The sequence below is a fragment of the Artemia sp. Qi Xiang Cuo genome, chromosome 1 (assembly GCF_049724085.1).
Source record: "Artemia sp. Qi Xiang Cuo chromosome 1, ASM4972408v1, whole genome shotgun sequence".
Lineage (NCBI taxonomy): Eukaryota > Metazoa > Arthropoda > Branchiopoda > Anostraca > Artemiidae > Artemia > Artemia sp. Qi Xiang Cuo.
The window spans coordinates 49,479,909-49,505,313 of NC_142794.1; the positions used below are offsets into that span (position 1 = coordinate 49,479,909).

Consider the following 25,405-nt stretch of genomic DNA (forward strand, 5'->3'; position numbering starts at 1 on the left):
TTTCACCGGCAATCCGATGCAGACCCAAACTCATTCCCCATATCAGTCTCAACAGCACTTCTCAAAACATTTTGAAAATCTGCAAATAAATCCACAAATTCATTTCCGTGGCAAAGTTCAGGAGTTTCTATAGCAATGTATGTAAATCTACGGACATGAGCAATTTTTCTAACATGGCATCATTTTTACCACTACTTTGTCATGCTCCTCTGCCGTAAAGCAGCTAAACTTTTCGAGCCTGAAATAGGCCTTTAGAAGCAGTTACTTCCAGGGCGGTGACGAGCAGCAAGAGGTTGTAGCGAACATTTATGACCAATGAGACAGTGAAAAGCGGTGAGGGGACAGAAAAGACAATAGCTTGTCCTTTCTTGAGTGCAAAATTGCTGTATCTACAACAAGGGATGCCATATTAGCTTTAGAAGTTTGAGCGTTGTTATTTGTATCACTGCAGCGAACGATTATACTTCTAAATATTTTTCGAGACCATAAGAATTCTAGCATATATTCTTTAGTTCTTTTTTCTTTGTTATTTTTTTTAGCGTATCGTTTATTATGTTTAGGTTTCTATTCCCATTTATACATTCTGCCTATTTTAAACCATTTTGTGTCTATATACCATATATACCATCAAAACCCTTAAAGTCGTGATTATTTTTTTTTTAAATGCCTTCTCAACTTCAGTTATTCAACCTCCAGGCACATACAAATGAATTACTTTAAGGTTGGGGTAGAGGTTTTAAAATTCCAGAGATAGTAAGAAACAAGATAATAATATAAAAGAAATATATCGGAAATCATAGTGAATTTCGTTAAAATCTTAAAATTTCGAGAGGGGACACGGTACGAAAAAACCCTCTCTTCGATACTGCATGTTTAAATCCCAATCCTTCTATCAGTCAATCCTTGACTGAGACATTACATTACACAGAAAAGCAGTTCTGATTTTCGAATAAGCATGATTCTTTATTTATTTTTGTTTTCTATTAATTCTAATTTTTTGAAGCAAAAACGTGTACCATATTTTACTTTTTTGACTAGGAGACTTTGGAAGACAAATTACGAATTTTATGATTAGCTAATTTTAAAATGTTTGTTCCTTATCCATACAACCACATATTGCTTTTGCGAGCTTGTCGCTCGCTAAGTTTTACAATTAATGAATTATAATTGAGTCTCCCTCTATTAATCCCTTATCCAGTTTGAAAAGCCTCTGTTATCTTTGAACTCAAAAGCAAGTTGTATCGATTCAAAATATCCCGACGAGGAAGAGGTTTAAGGGATAATTCAATGAGTCATAGCACCAATAATTGTTACAAAAATCGATAATCGCATTAGAATTTCATCAGGCTTCTAATGCTCACGCGTCCAGAATTTGTTTCAAAGTAAGATATGAGAAAATGGATTTCGTAGGCTTTTTTTAGGCAAACAAAAAATATGAAGGAATTTTCACCCTAATTGGTGATAAACGGGGATGAGGAGTAAGAGGCCATAAAAGGAATACAAATTCATGGAACAAATTTAGGTTTCCTTCTTCTGTTCAAACAGTTTGTGGTAACAAATTGTAATTAAGGAGCGACACAGTTCAATAGTAACCAAAACTAAAAAACGGAATTTTGATATCAATAGATATATCAAAAGAATTGGCTTATTATGCTGATTCCAAATATATAAGATTTATGAAGTTTAGTTTTACCCATGCAAGGCTACGAGCATGAGAGAATTTGCCTGATCTTTGAAAGAAGGGGAAAACATCCCATAAAAGTCAAGGAATGTTAATCAGATTCAGCGCATAAGAGAACCATACTGCAATGGTTTTAAGCTCCCATCTTCAAAAATACAGAATTTGCATTTTTTTTTTTTTTTTTTTTTTTGCCAAAAGAAAGATCACGGATGTGTGCTTAGTTCTTTTTTTTCAGGAGGGATCATATCGAACCAGTGGTCCTAGAATATCAGGAGAGGTTTCATTCGAGCGAAAATGAAAAGTTCTAGTGGCCCTTTAAGTGACCAAACACAATGGAGGGCAGCTAGCCCCCCTCCAAATCTCCTTTTTTTTACCAAGGTTGTTCAATAAAAAATTTTAGATAGTCATATTGTTCAGCATAATTGAAAGGCCCAATAACTATGCCTTTGAAGGAAACATGGCCTCCCACAGCCCCTGGGTAGTGTCTTTCAGTTATAAAATTTGCCCATTCCTTACGTAAAGTATTTGTTATTGGAAATAATACATACATTTTTTGGGTGAGGGGGGATAATTCTGTGCTGGGGGATTTTCTACGGAGAAGATTTTCCATCCGGAGGGAAGTTTCTGGGGGTGAAATTTTCAGGGGAAATTTTACACTGGGGGAATTTGCCAGAATTCATACATGAAATTATTTATTTATTTGTGGTACTTAATCTTTACCGACTCAAATTTACATGTGAAGGTGTTAATAGTAATTGTCCGGGGTAAATTTTCACCGGGATTGAATTGTCTAGAGAATCTTCCCGTAGAGGACAAAGCGGATCTCCCATCATTATTTAAAATCAATGATAAATTAAATAAAAAAAAGTTTTTTTCTGCTGAAAGTAAGAAACATCATTAAAACTTGTAACTAACAAAAATTAGTACGTATATGAGGGGTTTAATCTTCCTAAATACCTCGCTCTTTACGCTAAAGTTGGAATTTTTGTTCTAATTCTTCAAGAACGACTCCTGAAACACAGTGGTTGGTTCATTAGAATAATAAGAAGCTTTTTAAAAAATACTAAAAAACTTAGCGCCAAGAATGAGGCTTTGAGGAGGGGGCAAACCCCTTTCAATACTTAATGATTTCTGTTTGTTCTTAGTTTTAATGTTGCTCCTTAATTTCAGTTGAAAAAACTAGTTTTTTTTAAATCTAATAATGTAAAAAAAGACTAGCTATATAGCATTTTATAAAAAAAAATTCAATTGATCATAAATTTGTAATTTCAGCAAAGCCGTTCAAATCTGTAATAGTAATTACCATGCAATCATAATATAGTTTATCAAACAGTTCGTGGTAACGAACTGTGAGTAAGGAGCGACCTGTCTCAATAGTAACTGATACTCTAAAAAACAGAATTTTAATACCAATAGATACATCAAAAGAATCGTATTTTTATGCTGATTTTAAATATATAAGTTTCATCAAGTTGTATATATAATAGTATACCCACTATGGGCGTCGTCAAATCCATAACGACGTCACTACTTGATAAAGTTGAAACTAATAAGTTTGGAGGCGCCGAGAAAAGGAAATTAATATAGAAACCAGAACATTCCTTAGAAATCCACTTCAATCCTTAGAAATCAAGTAGTGAGGTGGTTATGGATTTGACGATGATCATAGTGGGTATACTATTTGAGCTACTACAAATTTTTCTTACAAAAGTCGTACACATTTTAGGCGATGATAAGGTAGCCATTAGTCATCCATGCCCCAACCTACAAGGGTCCCAATACTCCTCCCCCAACTTTTTACCCACCCTCCATTTTTTAATACTTTTTTTGAGGTTTAATTTGTTTTTTAAATTTCATTTTTATTTCATATATTTTTTAACATTGAAAGTTTTTTCAACTTTTTTTTGACATGTCTTAAAATGAAATGAAATATACTTAAAACAATATCAAATTTAATATTTTCGAAATACGAAACTGACTTGGAATATTTTGGACTTAGAAATTATTCAACTTTTTTTATTCGGCTGTACCAACGGTACCCAATGGCAGCTCATAGACACTACGCGGCTGTCCCAGTGGTACTCTGTGGTTGGTTATCGACAGTACCTAGTTTGTTGTATATTTTAAATCAGTATTTTCGGTATATTGGAAGGATAAATACTTGCATGATATTTTTTTTTAAAGTAAAGACGAAATAGTCAAAGAAAGTATGTGTATATGATAAAGTAATCGTTCCGCTGAATGCCGACAAAGACAAATATTTGAACTATAAGACAAGCAATAATGGAGTTCTTATTGGAAATGTAAGCGTGTGTTGTCATGACAGTGAGTTTAGATTTCCCTGGAAAACCGAAACCATTCGACATTGTTAATGGTGGATACATAAGGGTATCATTTCTAGAGATGATAGTGCTCAAGGAGAATGCAAACATAAAAATAATCGTCGATGATGGGGGACAACTCCTTGCTACTGTTGGTGGTAACACGTTACCTGTTGATAGATCCTATCATAACCGTTCTGGTATTAGCATTCAAATGAAAGCAAAGAAAAAAAAGAAAGGCCTACTGCTGCACTAATATCATTAGCCATATCTTGTCTACGTGCCAAAAGTGAAATCACAAGCAAAGTAAAAAGGGCATTGGTAGACAATATCACTAATGAATATAAAGATGAATTGATAGAAAATAAAACACATGTGAACATTATTACTACCATTGATCATATATAAAGAGATATAGTCAATGGACCCAATAATACTAAAGACGAAAAGCATACTGAACATGTAACTGAAACCATGTTAAAACTCGTGTATGACACCAAAATGGATTAATGGTTATTCTACTGGTCACAAACAAAGAGAAGAGAATAGCTACACTATCAGGAGAAAACATGACGAATCATTTTATGGAACAGATTCAAAATGTCCAAAGTTGTTCAATGATATTAATAATGTATAATACTGTATGTAACATATTTTTATGTTAATATTCTACATTAGGTTACTTCAATAAAAATATTTTATGGATTACTCTGTTATGTTTCCATTTTTTTAGGGTACGATAGCAAATCGAACGTTTTAAATCAGATGTATCAGTTTAATTTTAGAATTTTAGTTTATAGTTTTAGTTTAGTTTTAGTTTAGAATTTTAGTTTAGAGTTTTAATTTAGAGTTTTAGTTTAGAGCTTTAGTGTAGAGCATTAGTTTTGAGTTTTAGTTTAGAGATTTAGTTCAAAGTATTAGTTTAGGGATTTAGTTTTGAGTTTTAGCTTAGGTTATTAGTTGAGAGTTGTAGTTTATCTTTATTTTAGAGTTTTAGTTTAGTTTAGAGTATTAGTTTATAGTTTTAATTTATTTATAGAGTATTAGTTTATAGTTTTAATTTATTTATAGAGTATTAGTTTAGAGTTTTGGCTTATAATTTTAGTTTAGAATATTAATTTAGAGTTTTAGTTTAGCTTATTAATTTAAAGTTTTAATTTTGAAATTTAGTTTAGAGTTATAGCTAAGAGTTTTAGTTTAGAGTATTAGTTTAGAGTTTTAGTTTAGAATTTTAGTTTAGAGTTTTAGTTTAGAATTTTAGTTTAGAATTTTAATTTAGAATTTTAGTTTAGAGTTTTAGTTTGGACTTGTACTTTAGAGTTTTAGTTTAGAATTCTAATTTAGAGTATTAGTTTAGAGTTTCGGTTCAGAATTTTAGTTTAGAGTTTTAGTTTAATTATTTAGTTTAGAATTTTAGTTTAGAGTATTAATTTAGAGTCATAGTTTAGAGTTATAGTTGATGGTTTTAGATTAGAGTTTTAGTTTAGAAGTTTTGTTTAGAGTTTTAGATTAGATTTTTACTTCAGAGTTTAAGATTAGAGTTTTAGTTTAGAGTTTTAGTTAAAAGTTTTAGTTTAGAGTTTTAGGTTGGAGTTAGATTAGTATCGAGAATTCACAAGATTTTTTTATTTTTTCACTTTATTTATTTTAAATTGTCTATCACACTGCTGATTATAAACGAACTAACAGCTTATTTTCATCTTATTTCAAGAAATAATATATTTTAATCGAGTGTCGTGTTTCTTCTCATCTTCTTTCAAGCAGTACTAAAACTTTAAACTAAAACTCTGAAACTAAAACCGTAAGTTAAAAATCTAAACTAAAATTCTAAACTAAAAATCTAAACTAAAACCCTAAACTAAAAATCTAAATTAAAACTCCAAACTAAAACTCTAAACTAAGAATCTATACTAAAACTCTAAGCTAAAACTCTAAACTAAAACTCTAAACTAAAACTCTATACTAATACTCAAAACTAAAATTCTAAACTAAAACTAAACTAAACTAAAACTTTAAACTAAAACTCTAAACTAATAATCTAAAATAATATTCTACACTAAACTGAAATTCTAAACTAATAAGCTAAACTAAAACTCCAAACTAGAATTCTAAACTGCAACTCTAAACTAAAACTATAAAATAATACTCCAAACTAAAATTCTAAACTAAAATTCTAAATTAAAACTATAAACTAAAACTCTAAAATAAAACTCTAAACTAATTAGCTAAACTAAAACTCTAGGCTAAAAATTTAAACTAAAGCTCTAACCTAAAAATATAAAAAAAAACTCTAAACTAAAAAACGGAACTAAAACTCTAAATTAAAACTTTAACCTAAAACTTAAACTCTAAACCAAAAATCTAAACTAATACTCCAAACTAATATTCTAAACTGATACTCTAAACTAATAAGCTAAACTAAAACACTAAGCTCAAACACTAATCTAAAACTCTAAACTAAAACTAAACTAAAACTCTAAATTAAAACCCTAAACTAAAACTTTAAACTAAAAACTAAGTTAAAACTCTAACTAAAACTCTAAACTAAAACTCTGAACTAATAAGCTAAACTAAACTCCAAAATAAAAATCTAAACTAAAACTCTAAACTGATAAGCTACCTAAATTCTAAAGTAAAACTCTAAATTAAAACTCTGAACTAAAAATCTAAACTAAAACTAAACTAAAACCCTAATTAGAACTTTAAACTAAAACTCTAAACTAAAAATCTAAACTAAAACTCTGAACTATAACTCTAAACTGAAACTCTAAACCAAAGCTCTAAACTAAAACTCTAAACAAAAACCGTAAACTAAAACTATAGTAAAACTCTAAACTAAAACTCTAAACACAGGCAAAGAAGCGGTCAGACACACAGGCACAGAGAGAGAGAGAGAGAAAGACAAAGAGAAAGAGAGAGAGAGAGAGAGAAATATACACACAAACACACAAAAACTCTAAGCTAATAGGCTAAACTAAAACTAAACTAAAATTCTAAACTAAAACTCTAAACTAAACTAAAATTCTAACTAAAAATATAAACTAAAACTCTAAAATAAAACCCCAAACTAAAACTCTAAACTAAAAATCTAAAATAAAACTCTAAACTAAAAAATTAAACTAAAACTCTAAATTAATACTTTAAACTAAAAGTCTAACCTAAAACTATAAACTAAAATTATACTAATATTTTAAACTAATACTCTAATCCAAAAATCTAAACTGAAACACCAAACTAATACTCTAAACTGAAACTCTAAGCTAAAACTCTATACTAAAATGAATAAACTAAAACTGTAAACTAATACTCTAAACTAATACTCTAAACTAAAACTCTAAACTCAGCTAAACTAAAAATCTAAACTAAAACTAAACTATAACACTAAATTAAATCTCTAAACTAAAACTAAACTAAAACTCAAAACTGATACCCTAAACTAAAACTCTAAACTAAAACTTTAACTAAGACTCTAAACTAAAACTCTAAAATAAACTAAAACTCTAAGCTAATAAGCTAAACTAAAACTCTAAATTAAAAATCTAAACTAAAACTAAACTAAAACCCTAACTATAACTAAAAATCTAAACTAAAACTCTAACCTAAAACTCTAAACCAAAGCTCTAAACTAAAACTCTAAACTAAAAATCTATACTAAAAATTTACAGTAAAACTCTAAATTAAACTCTAAGGACAGGCAAACAAAAGGTCAAACACACAGGCACAGAGAGAAAGAGAGAGAGATAGAGAGAGAGAGAGAGAGAGAGAGAGAGAGAGAGAGAGAGAGAGAGAGAGAGAGATACAGACACACGAACACACTAAAACTCTGCTAATAAGCGAAACTAAAACTCTAAACTAAAATTCTAGACTAAAACTTTAAACTAAAACTAAACTAAAATTCTAAACTAAAACTTTAACTAAAACTAAACTAAAACTCCAAACTAATAAGCTAAACTAAAACTCTACACTAAAATTCTAAACTAAAACTCTAACCGAAAACTGTAAACTAATTCTCTAAACTAAAACTCTAAAATTCTAGACTAAAACTTTAAACTAAAACTAAACTAAAATTCTAAACTAAAACTTTAACTAAAACTAAACTAAAACTCCAAACTAATAAGCTAAACTAAAACTCTACACTAAAAATCTGAAATAAATCTCTTAACTATAACGCTAAACTATAACTACGCTAAAAACCTAAACTAAAATGCTAGACTAAAACTCTAAACTAAAAAGCTAAACTAAAAATCTAATCTAAAAATCTACAATAAAAATCTTAGATGAATACCTAAACTAAAACTCCGAACTAAAAATCTAAACTAAAACTCTAAACTAAAAAATTAAACTAAAACTCTAAACTAATACTTTAAACTAAAAGTCTAACCTAAAACTCTAAACTAAAATTCTAAACTTAAACTATACTAATATTTTAAACTAATACTCTAATCCAAAAATCTAAACTGAAACTCCAAACTAATACTCTAAACTAAACTCTATACTAAAATTAATAAACTAAAACTGTAAAGTAATACTCTAAACTAAAAATCTAAACTAAGATTCTAAACTAAAACTCTAAACTAATAAGCTAAACTAAAACTCTAAACTAAAACGAAACTAAAACTCTAAACTAATACTCTAAACTAAACTAAACTAAAACTTTAACTAAAATTCTAAACTAAAACTCTAAAATAAACTAAAACTCTAAGCTAATAAGCTAAACTAAAACTCTAAATTAAAAATCTAAATTAAAAATCTAAACTAAAACTCTAAACTAAAACTAAACTGAAACTCTAACTATAACTCTAAACTAAAAATCTAAACTAAAACTCTAACCTAAAACTCTAAACCAAAGCTCTAAACTAAAATTCTAAACCAAAAATCTATACTAAACATTTACAGTAAAACTCTAAATTAAACTCTAAGGACAGACAAACAAAAGGTCAGGCGCAGAGAGAAAGAGAGAGAGAGATAGAGCGAGAGAGAGAGAGAGAGAGAGAGAGAGAGAAAGAGAGAGAAAGAGAGATACAGACACACGAAAACACTAAAACTCTGCTAATAAGCGAAACAAAAACTCTAAACTAAAATTCTGGACTAAAACTTTAAACTAAAACTAAACTAAAATTTTAAACTAAAACTCTAACTAAAACTAAACTAAAATTCCAAACTAATAAGCTAAACTAAAACTCTACACTAAAAATCTAAACTAAAACTCTAACCTAAAACTCTAAACTAATACTCTAAACTAAAACTCTAAACCAAAACGCTAAACTAAAACTCTAAACTAAAACTTTAAACTAAAACACTAAATTAAAAATCTAAACTAAAACTCTAAACTAAAACTCTAAACTAAAATTCCAAACTAAAAATCTAAACTAAAACTCTAAACTAAAACTCTAAACTAAAACTTTCAACTAATAAGCTAAACTAAAACTCTAAACTAAAACTCTAAAGTAAAACTGATACATATGATTTAAAACGTTCGATTTGTTAGCGTACTCTAAAAAGCGGAAACATAACAAAGTAAGGGATAAAATATTTTTTTTGAAATAGCGAAATGTAGAATATTAACATAAAAAATATTACATATAATATTACACATTATTAATATCATTGAACAACTTTGGACATTTTAAATCTGTTCCATAAAATGATTCATCATGTTCTCTTTTGAGTGTAGTTATTCTCTTCTCTTAGTTCGCAACCAGTAGAATAATCATTAATTTATTTTGGTGTCATACACGAGTTTTAACATTGTTTCAACTAAAGGTTCAATATGCGTTTCGTCTTTGGTATTATTGGGTTCATTGACTCTATCTGTTGAAATACGATCAATGTAGTAATAATGTTCACATGTGCTTTATTTTCTATCACCTCATCTTTATATTCATTAGTGGTATTGTCTACCAATGCCCTTTTTATATTGCCTGTGATTTCACTGTCTATTATCATATTATTTTTACACAGGTAACAGTTTTGGTACGTAGACAAGATATGATTAATAATATTAGTGCAACAGTAGGCCTTTCTTTTTCTCTTTGCTTTCATTTGTATGCTAACACAAGAACGGTTATGATAGGATCTATCAACAGGTAACGTGTTACCACCAACAGTAGCCAGGAGTTGTCCCCCATCATCGACGATTATTTTTATGTTTGCATTCTCTTTGAGCACTAACTTCTCTGGAAATGATACTCTCAAGTACCCACCATCAACAATGTTGAATATTTTCTGTAGTGAAAAGAAATCTAAACTCTCATTGTCATGACAACGCACGCATACTTTACTAATAAGAACTCCGTTATTGCTTGTCTCATACTTCAAATATTTTGTTATTGTCAGCATTCAACGCGACCATGACTTTATCATGTGCACATACTGTCTTCGAAAATTTCATCTTCACTTTTTTTTGAAAATATGATACAAGTGTTTATCCTTGCAATGTACCAGAATACTGATTAAAAATATACAATAAACTAGGTGGTGTCAATAACCAGCCATAGAGTACCAATGGGACGGCCACGTAGTGTCGATGAGCTGCCATAGAGTACCATTGGTACAGCCAAATAAATAAAAAGACAAGAAGCTGAATAATCCCCAAGTCTAAAATATTCCAAGTAAAAAAAAAAAAAAGGAAAAGTGTTACTACAAACATTATTTTTCTAATAGTAAAAGTCAGGACTAACGTATTTATCATTCTCATTTCCTTTTAAAAAAATATAAAATGTGATTTTTTCTTGTTTAAGTATATTCCATGTCATTTTAAGACACGTAGAAAAAAGTTGAAAAAAATTTCTATGTTAAAAAAAATATATAAAATAAAAAATAAAAGTTCAAAAATTTAACTTAAAAAAGTATTAAAAATGGGGGAGAGGCCAAAAGTTTGGGGGAGGGTATTGGGGCCCTTGAAGGTTAGGGCATGGATGACTAATGGCTGCCGTATCATTGCCTAAAATGTATACGACTTTTTGCAAGAAGAATTTGTAGTAGCTCCAATAGTATACCCACTATGGGCGTCGTCAAATCCATAATGACATCACTACTTGATTCCTAAAGATTGTACTGAATTTCTAAGGATTGTTCTGGATTTCTATATTATAATTATTTTCTCGGCACCTACGACTTTATTAGTTTCACCTTTATGCATACTACAATACTAAACAATATTTTATATTAGCTGGAATAATATAAAACTTGGTAGTTGTGTATTATAGCGACCCCAGCCAAGAACTGAAGTTAGGTCAATCGAATCAATCGACTAGTGAAGGATGAATATATGCTAATCCTATTCTGACATTTATATGTTTTGACATGGGAGTCAACATTCCCCCAAATTAGCTTTAGTTAGTAAGTGATTAAAATTTCAACCCTTTAACGATTTCATTCAATCCAAATAAAAATTTTCTTTTATGTTATTGTCTTTTGATTTTATCTTGATATTCATGTCCTGAGTTAACACCCTTCAGAACATTTGAATGCTATACTTTGAATGGCTATTTCAAAATCGGATGCCTTTGGATGCCTTGGGGGGGGAGACGTGAGAGGGGGGCTAGATGCCCTTCAATCATTTTGGTCACTCAAAGAGGGCACTAGAACTTTCGATTTCTCTTAAAATGAGCCCTCTTCCGATCTCTAGGACCATTGGTTCGATGCGATCACCCCTGGATAAAAAAAACTAAATAAATAAACACGCCGCACTGATCTTTCTTCTGGTAATAAATACAAATTATACATTTTAGTAGATAAGATCTTGAAACCTCCATATTAGGATTCTATGATATGCTTAATCAGATAGTGTTGGTTTCATTAAGATCTCTTGACTTTTGGGGATGTTTCCCCACTTTTTCAAAAATCACACACATTTTCTCAGGCTCAAAGGTTTGGACGAGTAATGTTAAACTTAATGAATTTTAGGTACTGTTGTATTAGCTGGAACCCACGCAAGAAGGGAAGTTTGGTAAATGCTAATGAAATAAAACAAAAAAGGATTGAAATATAATCGTTAAGGAGCAAATTTCGTCTATATATTTGCATATTAGGGGGGTGGAGGGTAAAGCATAGCATGTATTAAATACGTAACCTAACTTAACCTAACCTAGGTACCTTTTTCCCCCTAAACCTCAAAAAGCAAAAGTTTAAACATTGTAAACGCAATGACAAACCACGGTTTGCAATCCGATTCTCTATTGAAAGAAACCCGTTTGACTTGTTTCTTAAGCATCTAACCTATATAATATCGCGTGGGTTTTAGCTAATACAACAGTACCGAATTTTATATAGTTGGAATCAGCATAAAAACCAATACTCCTGATGCATTAATTACTATCAAAATTCATTTTTTCAGAGTTTCGACCATTATTGGCCAGAGTCGCTCCTTACTTACATTCGTCAACACGAACTGTGATAATTTCTGAACGCCCTAAGTTTTAATATCGCTCCTTTTTTTTCATTAAGAAATATTCGGTATCTGTATTTTTTGAAAATCATTAAACTTAACTTTTTTATGTATAATATGGACAATTGCGTTGATATGAGGATCCAGTGTTGTCAACTGGGGGAGGAGGAAGGGGAAGGAATATCTCCCCTTTATTTTTTGCCCTAACCCCTAGATATTGCTAAATATCTTTTTTTCGGTGTATTTTCATTGAAAATATCTTTTTATATTTTCATGAAAAAATTGAAAAAAATGACAAACTTGCCCCCCCCCCCATCTATATTTTTAATTATACACAAACACCTCTAAATTTTCATTAATTGCTACGACTGAGAGGATCTATTCCTGCAGCCAGCAACATCAAAACTCAAATGAAATATTATATGGGTTATAGCAAAGGACTCAAGACATACAAACCTTTAATTTATCTTACTTCCTTTTTTGTAATTTTGAATAAAACTTAAATGAACGCGAACTTTATGTTGCATATTATCATGTCAATAAGATTAGTCAAGATTACATGATTCGGTAATGAAGAGAATACATCTTATACTTTTCAGATGCAGATATGCCAAATACAGTCAAAGAATGATCCTTTGCATTACTGATGAATAAAAACAAGTCTTTCAAGCGAAGATAAAGAGCGATTAAAACGAGCAGATTATCTAATATACGAGAGGGCTGCCGCCACCTTCTACCTACACTGACATTTAACAAGTGCATTCCAGAGAGCGGTACTTGCGTATTATAGTGCCCACACCGAAGAAGTGAAGTTAGGTTAATCCTAACGAAATAGCCTATACCAATATATGGAGAAAATATAATACATTAGTAACAATAATATGGAAACTACAACAGAGAGATATGGAAAGCAGGTCGCCCAGAACGCATTATATTAAATACCTAACCAACTTTATATATTAAATATTTAAATGAAATATACCTGCATAGTAGTTTATCTCATTCAGGCTAAGGTAATTATCTCCGAGTGTACACAGAGAAATCGGTTTCATAACATATCAAGAACAATACTGTGGTCGCTATAACACGTAAGTACCCAGAAAGAGTTTTAATTTGAAACAAATATAGCAAGCCGGTACTTTAAAGCATGCTGGGTACCAAATTGTCTTTCAAAACATTTGAACACAACGATTTCATTTTTTAAAGCAAAAAAACCTAAATAAGACCTTTCACTCTGGAAATATTCTAACCAGAAATTGAAATATATCACATTGTTCTTCCGCTAGAGCATCTATTTTTGAACATTGAGATGAAAAAAAGCCGAGCAGTAACGTAAAGAATAGGATTTGAAGTTAGCGGCAGCTCCCCGTCTATATGATAAATTGTGTTGTACGACCATACTTTGCTTCTGTCCTGTTTTTTATCCCCCCCCCCCCGCCAATTTCAGCTTGTTCTGAGAAAACCATAAGGGTAAAACCTCTCTGGTTTTCATTGAAAGTCCTGACCTCAGATGGGATGGATGAATTGCATTTCGGAAAGCTGCGTACATTAGTTTTTGCTTGCCTTTGACCCAGAATTTACAGTATGTGAGCTGAGGGGATTTTTTCAGTCTATGTTAGAGCATATGAAATTGTTCCACCAAGCTTTCACTTCTCGGAGCCATGTTCCTGGTTTTGGGTGGAGAGCTCCATTTAAGCAGGTGAGCAAGCGTACACCTGTTTCAAATTGCACTTTGACTACAATAATCCATGTAAACCTGATAAATACTTGCAACATATCTTGTCTTAGCACAGACTTTACAACTTGGGTAGAGATGGGGGCAAGAGTTTAAAAAACTAATACCGAGCCCTTCTTTGGGGCGTAGGTCCTGAAAGTTTATTTGCCTAGGTCAACATGGACACCTAGGACAGCTGAATTGCAATGTTGGATCAAGTAAATTATAAGAACACTACAGGGAAGTTTACGAAAATCCTTACATGCAGACGGCAGCGTAAGCTCACAAAGTGCCCCCAATATCTTTCAGTTTGGCTTAGTGGCCCCAATATCTTTCAGTTTGCACGAGTTTGGTGAACAAATAAAAATCCTTCTTAATCTTTCAAAACCAATCTGCTTTTGGATGAAAAAAAAATGAAATAAAAATTTATTTCATATGGAAATTCTTTTCTCCAATTGGTGCAACCTTCTGTTTTGAAATGTGTGACGTGATTCAAAGCGTATGGCCAGATAGTAAGAGTTGGATTTACGGCGATTTAACATCCTAAAGGACATCCTAGACGGTCAATCATTTTGATCAAAAGATTTCGTCAATCACTTGATTAAAGCATGATTGACCATTTAGGAACCTGTTTGACGCTTGAGTCAAGCGTTGAAGGTGATTGATAGAAAGTTTGAATGACTCAATCGGTTCCTAGACGGTCAATCATGATTTAATCAATTAATTGACGGAAGCTTTTGATCAAAATGATTGACCGTCTAGGGTGTCCTTAAGATAGGAAAGATAGGCCAATTTTACTTTTGCGTCAGATGACCTCATGAAAGAAGTAGGAAATTTCAAAGATAATTGGGTGACTGAGATTATTAGTCTACCATTTTACAGGATTAAAGCTTAACTTTCTCTGTAAGAAACATAGGTATGAATTATTCGTTTTCAGTAACCGTTTTTAGCTCAAACTCCAGTCTGTACGAAGTAGACCTAGGCTAGCCTCAAAACATGCTGACAGATTAGCCGTTTTTAAGCTGTTGTGGGTGACATAATTTGGGACTTTTTGCCCAAGGGGGCACCCACTTTCCGTCACTTTATGCACACCTCAGAATGCCAAGTGTGCCACACAGTTCCAAAACGTTTGTCACACTTCCAGCCACGCTTGGCAGAGTTTCCGCCACGCTTAGCACACTTCCGCCATGATTAACACGCGTTACCTGGTGTAGGTGATTCCTGAGAGTGGGTGCCCCCCTCATTTTACTTTCCTCTACATTCTGAAGTGCCTGATAAGTATGTTTTCTGTAGTTTGGGAGAATTAACTATTTAAAGGATTTAATATATATCGAAATTCTAATTTAAAAAGTGCTCCAAAGCCTTTCTGGGGTAAAATTACAGACCAGGAAATGTTCACCATCTCGGGAAGCAGCAAATATAGGAAACGAAACTTACAGGATTGGATCTAGCGCCAAAATTATACCCCTAAGGACAGGTGGGGGGGAGGTTTCAAGGTCAAAAGCATTATGATCTTCATAAAGAAAGCCAAAGAGTAACTGAAGAAGAATATGGCCACTCACCCCATAAACACATCTATCTTATTGAACAAGTCACACCTGCATATATATGTGATTTTTTTTTTTTTTTTTTTTTTTTGTTCGAGAGCGACAATATAATTTTTAATGAAAATTGGCATAACATTGTCCGGCGTAAAAAAAACAACCTAGATAAATCAGGACTTAAATCCGAAGGTGGCGGCATCGACTCTGGCAGTAGTCGTAATTTTCATTAGAATGTTTCTTCCACAGTCGAATTTCTCCAACATTTCTCATACGAATGATGTCACAAATACTTAGAATAGTTCTAATAAATTTTGCTGGAGATGAGTGTCGGTACTAGATATTTTAAAAAACATACTACAATTTCAGTTGATCGTCGATAATATAGTATAAAACAAATTCTCGGTACAAAGATGAAAAATGTTTGCCAAATAGAATTCTTTCTTAAAAATAGAACGTTCTTTTCTTAAAAAAGAACCTTACCTTTCAATTTCACCGAGCTTTCCTTTTGCTTTTCTTTCCACCGAGAAAAACTCGGTCCCTTTGTATTATAGTATAAATCAATGTAATGTACACATGCTTTTAAGGCTCCTATAGCATCACCAAATGCTGTTTAAAACCTCAATGGATAAATCATCGATCATGTCAAACATAAACGAAATCTTGCAATGCTTTCGAAATCCCATAAGGATGAGGAGGGTTATATCCCAAGGCTGCAATGAATGAGAATGCTCAAACTGAAAATGGGGATAACAGATATCCCATCGCGAGATTCACTATGTTATGGAGGGTAGTCAATATCTAAAAAAAACGATGAACCGAAGTCCAACTCCTTGGGCGATTAGAATGCTTACTTATTATTTTAGACTGGTTGAGAATGGAAAAAGGGAATAACACTAAAAGGGTAAAGAAAAAAAGAACTAGTAGATGGAAATGAGGTATTAAGATTAAAGAAAGAAGAACTATCTATATAAAAAAAAGAACTATTTAAAAATTTATTAGTCACTTCAGGTGTGCCCATATAGGAGTGCCTGAGGGTGGAATCTGCCTAACAGGGAAAATTCAAAATACATAAAAATTTAGCAGGCTTTACGTAAAAAAACTTTATTTCAGCCTCCCCCGTCGTTTTAAAAACGATCCTACTGGTGACTTTCAGTGGGAACACTCCGTGCTGGTGATATATAGGGGAGCTATCCAATGCCAAATGATATTTATTAAACAAAGCAGTATAAACAGCAAATGATGCTGAAAACAAAATGAAAACTATTTGACTCTTTTAATACACTTTAAGCAGCCTGTTTGTCTAATATTATCATCATTATTATCATTATCATTTTCTTATTGGGAATTAGGAGATAAAAGATTGAACCTCTATGAGTCTCCCACAATCAAAAGAAACTTATTTTTCCTGGCCTTATTAATGACCTCTGGGGCGGCCACGCGTCACAACTATGTTTTGATGCGATTGATCTAACAGTTATTCTGTGAACAAACCTGGTTGATACTGCTTTACTTTTGGCCCTGTGGATTTTAAAAATGCAGCAACTATTTCAGAATTTTGCAAACCTGTAATTATAGAAATTAGTCCAATTCAGCATCAAGTATTAAAGCTATGTATACATACAGATTTAAACCCTTTAAAGGTATATTTCCCTACTAGCTCGACTGTGAAGTCAAGTGGAAAATTTTCTAAAAGATGCAAAGAAGTTGGGATTGAATCTCAATCCCAAATGTCACAAAATCTTTCTGATTAATTCAGTAGTCCATTTTCCAAATTTGAACAATTGTATACACACGTGCCGGTAACTTGACTCCCCCCCCCAAAAAAAATGTCTAAACAACCCTCTTGACCGCTTTCACCTATCTCCCTGAATATTATCCTTTCTCCATGTTTTTTCTTTATCTTTTTTAAATGAAGAGACTAACTTACACATTATTGCACGCAAAACGAATATAACTGTTGTGGGTTAAGCTAGAAAGTTTAGGGAAAGCCGATTTTATGACTGGATATTAGTCCAAGAGTATCAATTCACAAAGTTCATGATGGGATTTGCAATTTCGAAACCTGCTTAATTACTTAATCCTCATGCCGGGGTAGCGTTGAGAGCATCGCAGCCTCCTCCATGAAGGGCAGTCAGCAGCCAGGGCCTCTGCATCGAAAATAAAAATTCCAACGGGGTCCAGGAATTTTCCAAGACTGTTATTCCGCCGGAACTTGAGTCTTCCTTTTGGACGTTTCTTGTCACTACTGATTGGTTCAAAGCCGTAAAGAATCCAAGCCGGAGAGTCAGCAGACAGTCACAAAAGATGTCCGAACCAGCGAAGTGTCCGCTGGGCAACCTGCTGTGACACGGGCAACTAGGAAGTCATACTTCGTAGGCGGTCATTGCTGACAAAGCCTGTTCATCGGATTCCCTCAATTGTCTGAAGCCACTTAGATTGAAGAGTGTCGAGACGGCCCAGGACAGTTGGAGGCCAAGTTTCAGCTCCGTACAGCAGAATCAAACATACAGACGCTCCAATGATCTTCATTTTGGTGGCTTGTTTGATTATTGGCTTCTTCCAAACATGGCTCGGTCTACTGAAGACGGCAGAAGCCTTGGCCGCATGGGCAACAATCTCATGGTCGATGCAGCCGTCCGATGATATGATGGAACCAAGATAAGCGAAATGGTCAACCAGTTCGATTTGGTTCCAGGCGACTAATTAATTAGAATTGTCGGTGTCAGACTTTGGCTGCACCACCATGACTTTCGTCTTCTTCCAGCTAATGATTCGTCCGGTCCTGGCAGCTTCTTCCAAAAGCGTGATCAGATCCATAATTAGCTGTGACTTGGAGTCAAAATTAGTGACAATTCTATCAATTGTCTATCAATGACAATTCTGGAGTTCTCTAATATGTTAAATCTAATACTATGATTTTCACTACGATTACTTTCCTTTTCAGGGGTGTCTTATCATTTTTTTGAAAATCAGGCAAATTCTCTCAAGCTTGTGGCATTTGACGTGCAACATTAAATTTAATGAACTTTATAAATTTGGAATCATAAAAACTAATTCCTTTGATTATTTTAATTGTTATCAAAATTTCTTTTTTGAGAGTTTGATTACTATTGGCCCGAGTCGCCCCTTGCTTACAGTTCGTTAACCCTAACTTTTTTATTCTACACAAGATATTCTACATTTATTTTGGAATATAGGTGGTCTCTATAATCCTTTCTTTTTTCATTCTTTATTTTCCTCAATTTCCCTTTGGCTGCTCAATTTTACAAGCGGGGAGAATTTTTCCTATGCGAATTTTCCGGGAAGAATTTTTCAAGGGGGGGTGGGGGGGGGTGGTAAGTTTCGACGGAAGAGGGGACAAATTTCTACGGGAGGACTTTTTTGGGAGGAGGGGGAAATGCGCCTGGTCCCTTTTGTGCATATGTTGTTACCGGAATTCTGTTGTTTTTTTTTGTGTGTTTTTTTAGTTTCCGTTGCTACTGCAGTTCGAGCTTCTGTCGCTATTAAAGTTAAAGTTTCTGTTGCCATTACAGTTCGTTACCGTAATATGTTTGATATGGCCTACCAAACTTCAACTATATACTTTATTTTTATTGATTTTTACCGCGAAAAGTCAATTTAACGTACTAATTACAGAGTCATTAAAACCAGTTCATTTTTCAGGTAAATACTTTCATTTTAACTTTTGTCGCCCTAGAAAAAACTTGCAGCTTGGCTCCATTTCTTGATGAATTTTGCAGGGTCCTTTAACTCTTAGTAAAAACGATTTACGTTCGAAAAAAAAAATGCAAAACCCGACAAAAAGTTTTACTTGTGAAATCTGTTCTATTTACTCTCGATCTAACGATTTCAGCACCAAAATACTCTTTTCTCTGTAACATGAGCTTACAAGTTCAAATAAAACGACGCTTGACAAGAATCTTATTTTCTATTTTCTCTATAGCTACCTTATGCTACATTTTCTTATTTATTAACCTGTTAACGCGAAAAAAGAAAAATGACACTATCACAGAGCTTTCTTACCTTCTGCCGTATGAAGTCCAATAATTTCACTGTATGGGCCTTCACCGCAACTGTTAAAAGCCTTCACTCTTGTTTGATATAAACTATTGAAATGAAGCCCGTCTACTGTACACACCGTTTCTTTTCCCACGTACACTTCCTTTAAGAAAAGAAAAAACAAAATCAGAATGTTATAAGTTTCAGGTTGTCTGAATAAGGATGTGGATCCTGAATTATAGGTTATAGCTGGTAGAGACTATCGTTAAAAAAAGAAAGAAAAAAACAAAAAACATTACAACCATTCATGACTTTTATACATATATTAGCACAATGATAAATTTTAACCTCATTGAAAGAGTAGTTTAAAAATTAATTTAAATCCAACACAACCAGGCATTGTTGGATTTTAAAACTTTACAGTTCCTCAAGGTTAAATGAAATCAAATCCCAAGCATTAATGTATAACCCAGTAGCCTACCTTACCACACTTTTGCTTTGAACGTTATATAGACCTGAAGCAGATAAAGTAAAAATTTTTGACATCCCCATCTCATAAAGAAAAATAAACTTGAATTGGATATGATCACTTTTTAACTTTTTTTTGTATCACTACGAATCTTGTCATTTGGTATATCAATTTAAATTTTCCAACAAATTACATTTGCGCAACCAAGCAGATACTTCAGATCTGCCAAATAAGGATCTATATATTCAAATATTGTTAGACAATTCTGCAAAATTTTCGGCTTCTGTCAAACTCAGTAGTTAAATTGGCATCTTCTGTGCTATTCTACCACTTTTTTAGACTCTTGTGCCACTTTTACACCCCACAGTAATTTCAAAGCTGCAAATGCAAATCAGCTGCAAGTAGGACTATACCTTTCGTGATTTTGTTTCATAAAAACAAGTTCAGTTTCCTTGATCTGTTTTTTTATTGGAACTGAAATAAAAAACAAGTTCCCAAAGTCACCCGACCAAAATTTTGAGATAGCCATTTTGTTCAGCATGGTCGAAAAATATAATAACTATGTCTTTGAGGATGACTTATTCCCCCCACAGTCCCCGGGGGAAGGGCTGCAGGTTATGAATTTTGCCCAATGTTTACATATAGTATTGGTTATTGGGAAGTATACAGACGTTTTCAGAGGGTTTATTTTGTGGTAGGGGTAGGGCTTGGGGGTGGGTCGGGGTTTACGTGGGACGATCTTTCCATAGTGGAAGTTTTCATGGGGGAAGGGATATCGCTATGAAGGGGCGCCGAATTTCCCAGCATTATTTTAAAAAAACAATCAGAAACTAAATAAAAAAACAAGTTTTCAACTGAAAAACTTTTCAACATCAAAACTTAAAACGAACAGGAACTACGCATATGTATATGATTGGGTATATGTATATGATTACGTATATGATTGGGTTCACCCCTAGTCAATACCTCGCTCTTTACGCTAAAAATTTCTTAGTAACTTTTATAAGAGCTATTTATTCTAATTAACGGCCTTTGTGATTAAGGGGTCATTCTTAAAGAATTGTAAAAAATTCAAACTTTAGCGTAAAGAGCCAGGTATTGACTAGGGGGTGAACCTTCCAATATATGTAATTCAGATATACGAATATAGAAGTTCGTTACGTAAGTTAATTCGTAAGTTACGTGTATTTATTACTAATAAAAACATTTGTAAATAAAATTAAACAACTTTCGAGAAAGCCATTTAGCCAAAACAAAGTAAAATTAATATGCAAATTTTGTTTTAATTATTCATGTACGGTGAGCCAAAATCAAAACCTGCATTAATTCAAACACGTTCTGAAATTAAATAAAAAAAAGTTTTTTAACTGAAAGTAAGGAGCAACATTAAAAATTAAAACGAACAGAAATTATTCCGTATATGAAAGGGGTTCTCCCCTACTCAACGCCTTGGTCTTTATGCTAAAGTTTGACTCTGTCTCAAAACTTTACTTTTTTAAATAATAAAAACTTTAGCGTAAAGAGCGAGGCGTGGACAATGGGACCACCTTTTTTCATGTACGGAATAATTTCTGTTCGTTTTAAGTTTTATTGTCGCTCCTTACTTTCAGTTTAAAAAAAAAAACATCTTGTTTTTTTATTTAATCGTGAAAAGAGGCAAGCGGAAACTTTTCTGTTTCACAAACAAGACTAACCAAACGCTTATAACACCAAACTTATCTGCAGGTGATCATCGAATAATACAGCCATCAGTAGGGCGATACCCATCATGTACAGTCGGGCTATTGAACAAATTTAGGCTAGTGGTAATATTTAAAAATTAAGTAACAAAAGCGACATTTTTAAATCAGAAGTAAATAAGGATTTTATTGATGTCAGTAGTTAACTGAAGAAAAAAATATAACAGAATAGGATGGCCAAATTGGTCTTTTAATAAGATGTTTTTGTAGGTAAGTCAATTAACTAATAATTTGGAATTTTTAATCTCGAATAGTGTTAATAATATCTCTATTAACACATTGCTCAGATTTAAGTCAGTATTTTTTATTTATTTTTTTTTTTTATTGCTGCAGCAATCAGGAAAGTTAAACTTCTAGAGCTCCCTGATGTTATAATTATTTTCCCAATTTTCTGCTTTTTTTCACAAACGTTCCTTATTTTCAAACTGTGTGCCCCCTAAACGTAAAACTGCTTAACTGCATATGGAGGAATTTTTATTAAAAATAGAGTTCCAGGGTTTTCCTAAGTTTTCAAGAGGCATATGGTTGTGTTACTTTCCACTTAACCAACTTAGAGAATCAAATTTCATTTTTCGTGTCCTTGGCACTTTAAGACCGAGGAATATTTTATTTTTATGTGGTTTTGACTTTAACATACGTTAGAAATTTCATGGCAAAGAATCGAATCGTTGGATGTATAAATGTAAATCTTCAGTGACATTATCTTTGGCGCAAAAAAAGTGATAGGTATCAAACAGTTCGTGTTAACGAATTGTTGGTGAGCGATACAGACCAATAGTAACCGAAATTCTAAAATACTGAATTTTGATAACAATAGATACATCAAAGAACTGGCTATTTATGCTGATTCTAAATATATAAAATTCGTTAAGTTTAATGTTACCCATCAAAAGCTACAGCCTGGAAAAATTTTCCTGATTTTAGAGAAAGAGTGAAAATACCCCCAAAAACTCAGGCAATTTTAATGAAAATAAGACCTTTAGATTCAGCATATAGAGAACTCTACTGTGAAGGCTCTTATCTGCAAAACTGTGGATTTTTTTTTTTTTTTTTTTTTTTTTTTTTTTTTTTTTTTTTAGCCAGAAGAAAGATTAGGGATGTGTGTTTATTTGTTTTTCTATTTTTTGTTCCAGGGCGGATCATATAGAATCAATGGTCCAAGAAGATCGAGAAAGGGCTAATTAGAATGGAAGTCAAAAGCTCTGGTGCCAAAGATGGCGGACAACTGGCCTCCACTCACACCTCATTTTCCCCAAAGACGTCTGACCCCGTAGTCAACGGGAAACGGACAATAAGCTAAGTAATTTGACCATTGTTCGCGTATTGTATTTGTTACTAGGAAATATAGGGATTTTAATTTTTAGGGGGGGACTTTCTGTGGGGAGGGATTTTTCATGAGGAGTGTTATCTGTGGGGGAAAAGATTCTACGGGGAATTTTTGTGGGGAAAGCTTACACGAGGGGGGGGGGGGTTTCCTAGCATGATTTGAAAAAACGGTCAGAAATTAAATGTAAAAACTAGTTTTTTTTCAACTGAAAATAAAGAACAACATTAAAACTTAAAACGAACAGAAATTATTCCGTATATAACAGGAGATGCCCCTTCTTCAACCCTCGCTCTTTCCGCTAAAGTCTTACTTTTTGTCACGATGCTTTAAGAACGACTCCTGATACACAAGGGTTCCTGATACACAAGTTCAAGTTCCTGATACACAAGGAACTCGAATGAGAAGTATCATCAAAAACTTTAATTCTTAAGCTTAAAGGGAAAGGGTTGATGAGGAGACAACCCCCCCCCCTCAGATGCGGACTGGTTTCTCCCGGTCGTTTCAGGTTTCAGTGTTGCCCGATACTTTCGGTTAGAAAAAGTTCCAATAAAAAAACAGATCAAGGAAACTGAACTTGTTTTTGTGAAATAAAATCACGAAAGGTATAGTCCTACTTGTAATTCATAAACTTAAAACATTTCTGTAGTCGAAGTAAATACTATAGATGTATATATTGGTGGAATGATGTATCAACCGTGGAAAATCCCGGTTTTCAGGTGTGAATAGACCGAAGATAGAGCCAAGGGAAAAAACTTTTTATTTGATGTCCTTGGTATTTTCAATGAATTTTATATTAAAATATGAAGAGTAAAACTAACCACATTTGGCTAAACTAGACGCCAAGATATAAAAAAGCAACCATGTTGCCAATGGCTAGAACATTGCGTTACATTGTGTGCAATTAACTTGGCAAAGTCAATAGCGTGGCATTCATAATTGTGTACAACACAAATGTTAGAGCTAACCTTAAATACCTTTAGCTATGACCAGACAAATGCTCAAGATGCTTGTCTTGACAAGCGTTACCAAAGTAACAAAACCAGTCAAAGATAGGAAACTCGTGAATGAGAAATAAAAAGTATAATGTAGCAATGTCTGTTCAATGCATGTAAAAACAGCAATACTTCCAAAATGGTGACAGCTCGCCAAAAATAGCAAATTGCTATTAGAAAAATTTTAGAGAAGTATGTATCATTTGCATAATATAATAATCTTGGTGAAATTGGAAAAGCATCATGAAATAAGAGAAAGAAAACCATAGGTCACGCAATACTAAATTAGATGAAGAAAATTGAATGCAAGATTTTTTCTATGTATGTTCTCACAGCCAAAAAGCGACTTAAAACAATATTCTTGGATTTTTATTTATAAAGATGATTCATTTGCCTCTCCCAAGATCTGTGATTCCCAACATGGGGCGCAGAGCCAACCGGTGGGGCATGGAAATATTTTAGTGGATCATTGGCAGGACGTGCAACCTTCGGCTAACTATACTTTATAGCCTTTGGGTACGTTTATGTTAAACGCACTCTTTTATATAGTGCTAGTTTGGTTAATGCTAATGAAATAAAACAAAATTGGATGAATAGATAATAGTTTAGAAACAAATTTGGGGTATATATTTGCACATTAGGGGGTGGGGGGGGGGGGGTAAAGAATAGCATATATTAAATACGGGTACTGTTCTATTAGCCAGGCTCTTTTATATAGTGCTAGTTTGGTTAATCCTAATGAAATAAAATAAAATAGGATGAATATATAATATTTCAGAAACAAATTTGGGCTATATATTTGCACATTAAGGGGTGTAGGGGTGGAAAGGGGGCAAGGCTTACCATATATTAAATACGGAACCTAACCTAACCTAGGTACACCCCCCCCCTAAAGCCCAAAAAACAACAATTTAAATATAGTTCTTGCCTTTGTTTATATCCCAGAAGGCATTGTAAACCTGTTTTCATCAGGCGTCTCGATCTATTTCGTGACTGGTATGCTTTGTCGTATTTAAAAGACCCTGGTTAATAGATCAGTACCTAAATACGTAACCTAACCTAACCAAGGTACCTTTTTCTCCCCCTAAACCCCAAAAAACGACAGTTTAAATATCGTCAACGCATTGAAAACCACGCTAAGCATTAATTACTGTATAGCAGTGTCTTGAATTAACCCAAACAAAACGGATTTTCTGTCGCGTCTCCAGTTTGACATATATAAAAGAGTGC

At 32.9% G+C, this 25,405-nt stretch overlaps 1 protein-coding gene across 1 annotated transcript in view; it reads right to left on the bottom strand.

Annotated features, from left to right (window-relative positions):
• Positions 1–25,405, bottom strand: part of Trim9 (E3 ubiquitin-protein ligase Trim9) — a 237,798-nt gene that overhangs the window by 38,984 nt on the left and 173,409 nt on the right. The window contains exon 7 of the mRNA XM_089108206.1: positions 19,673–19,811. Within this exon, the coding sequence (XP_088964332.1) occupies positions 19,673–19,811 (139 nt within the window). The remainder of the gene's footprint in view (positions 1–19,672; positions 19,812–25,405) is intronic.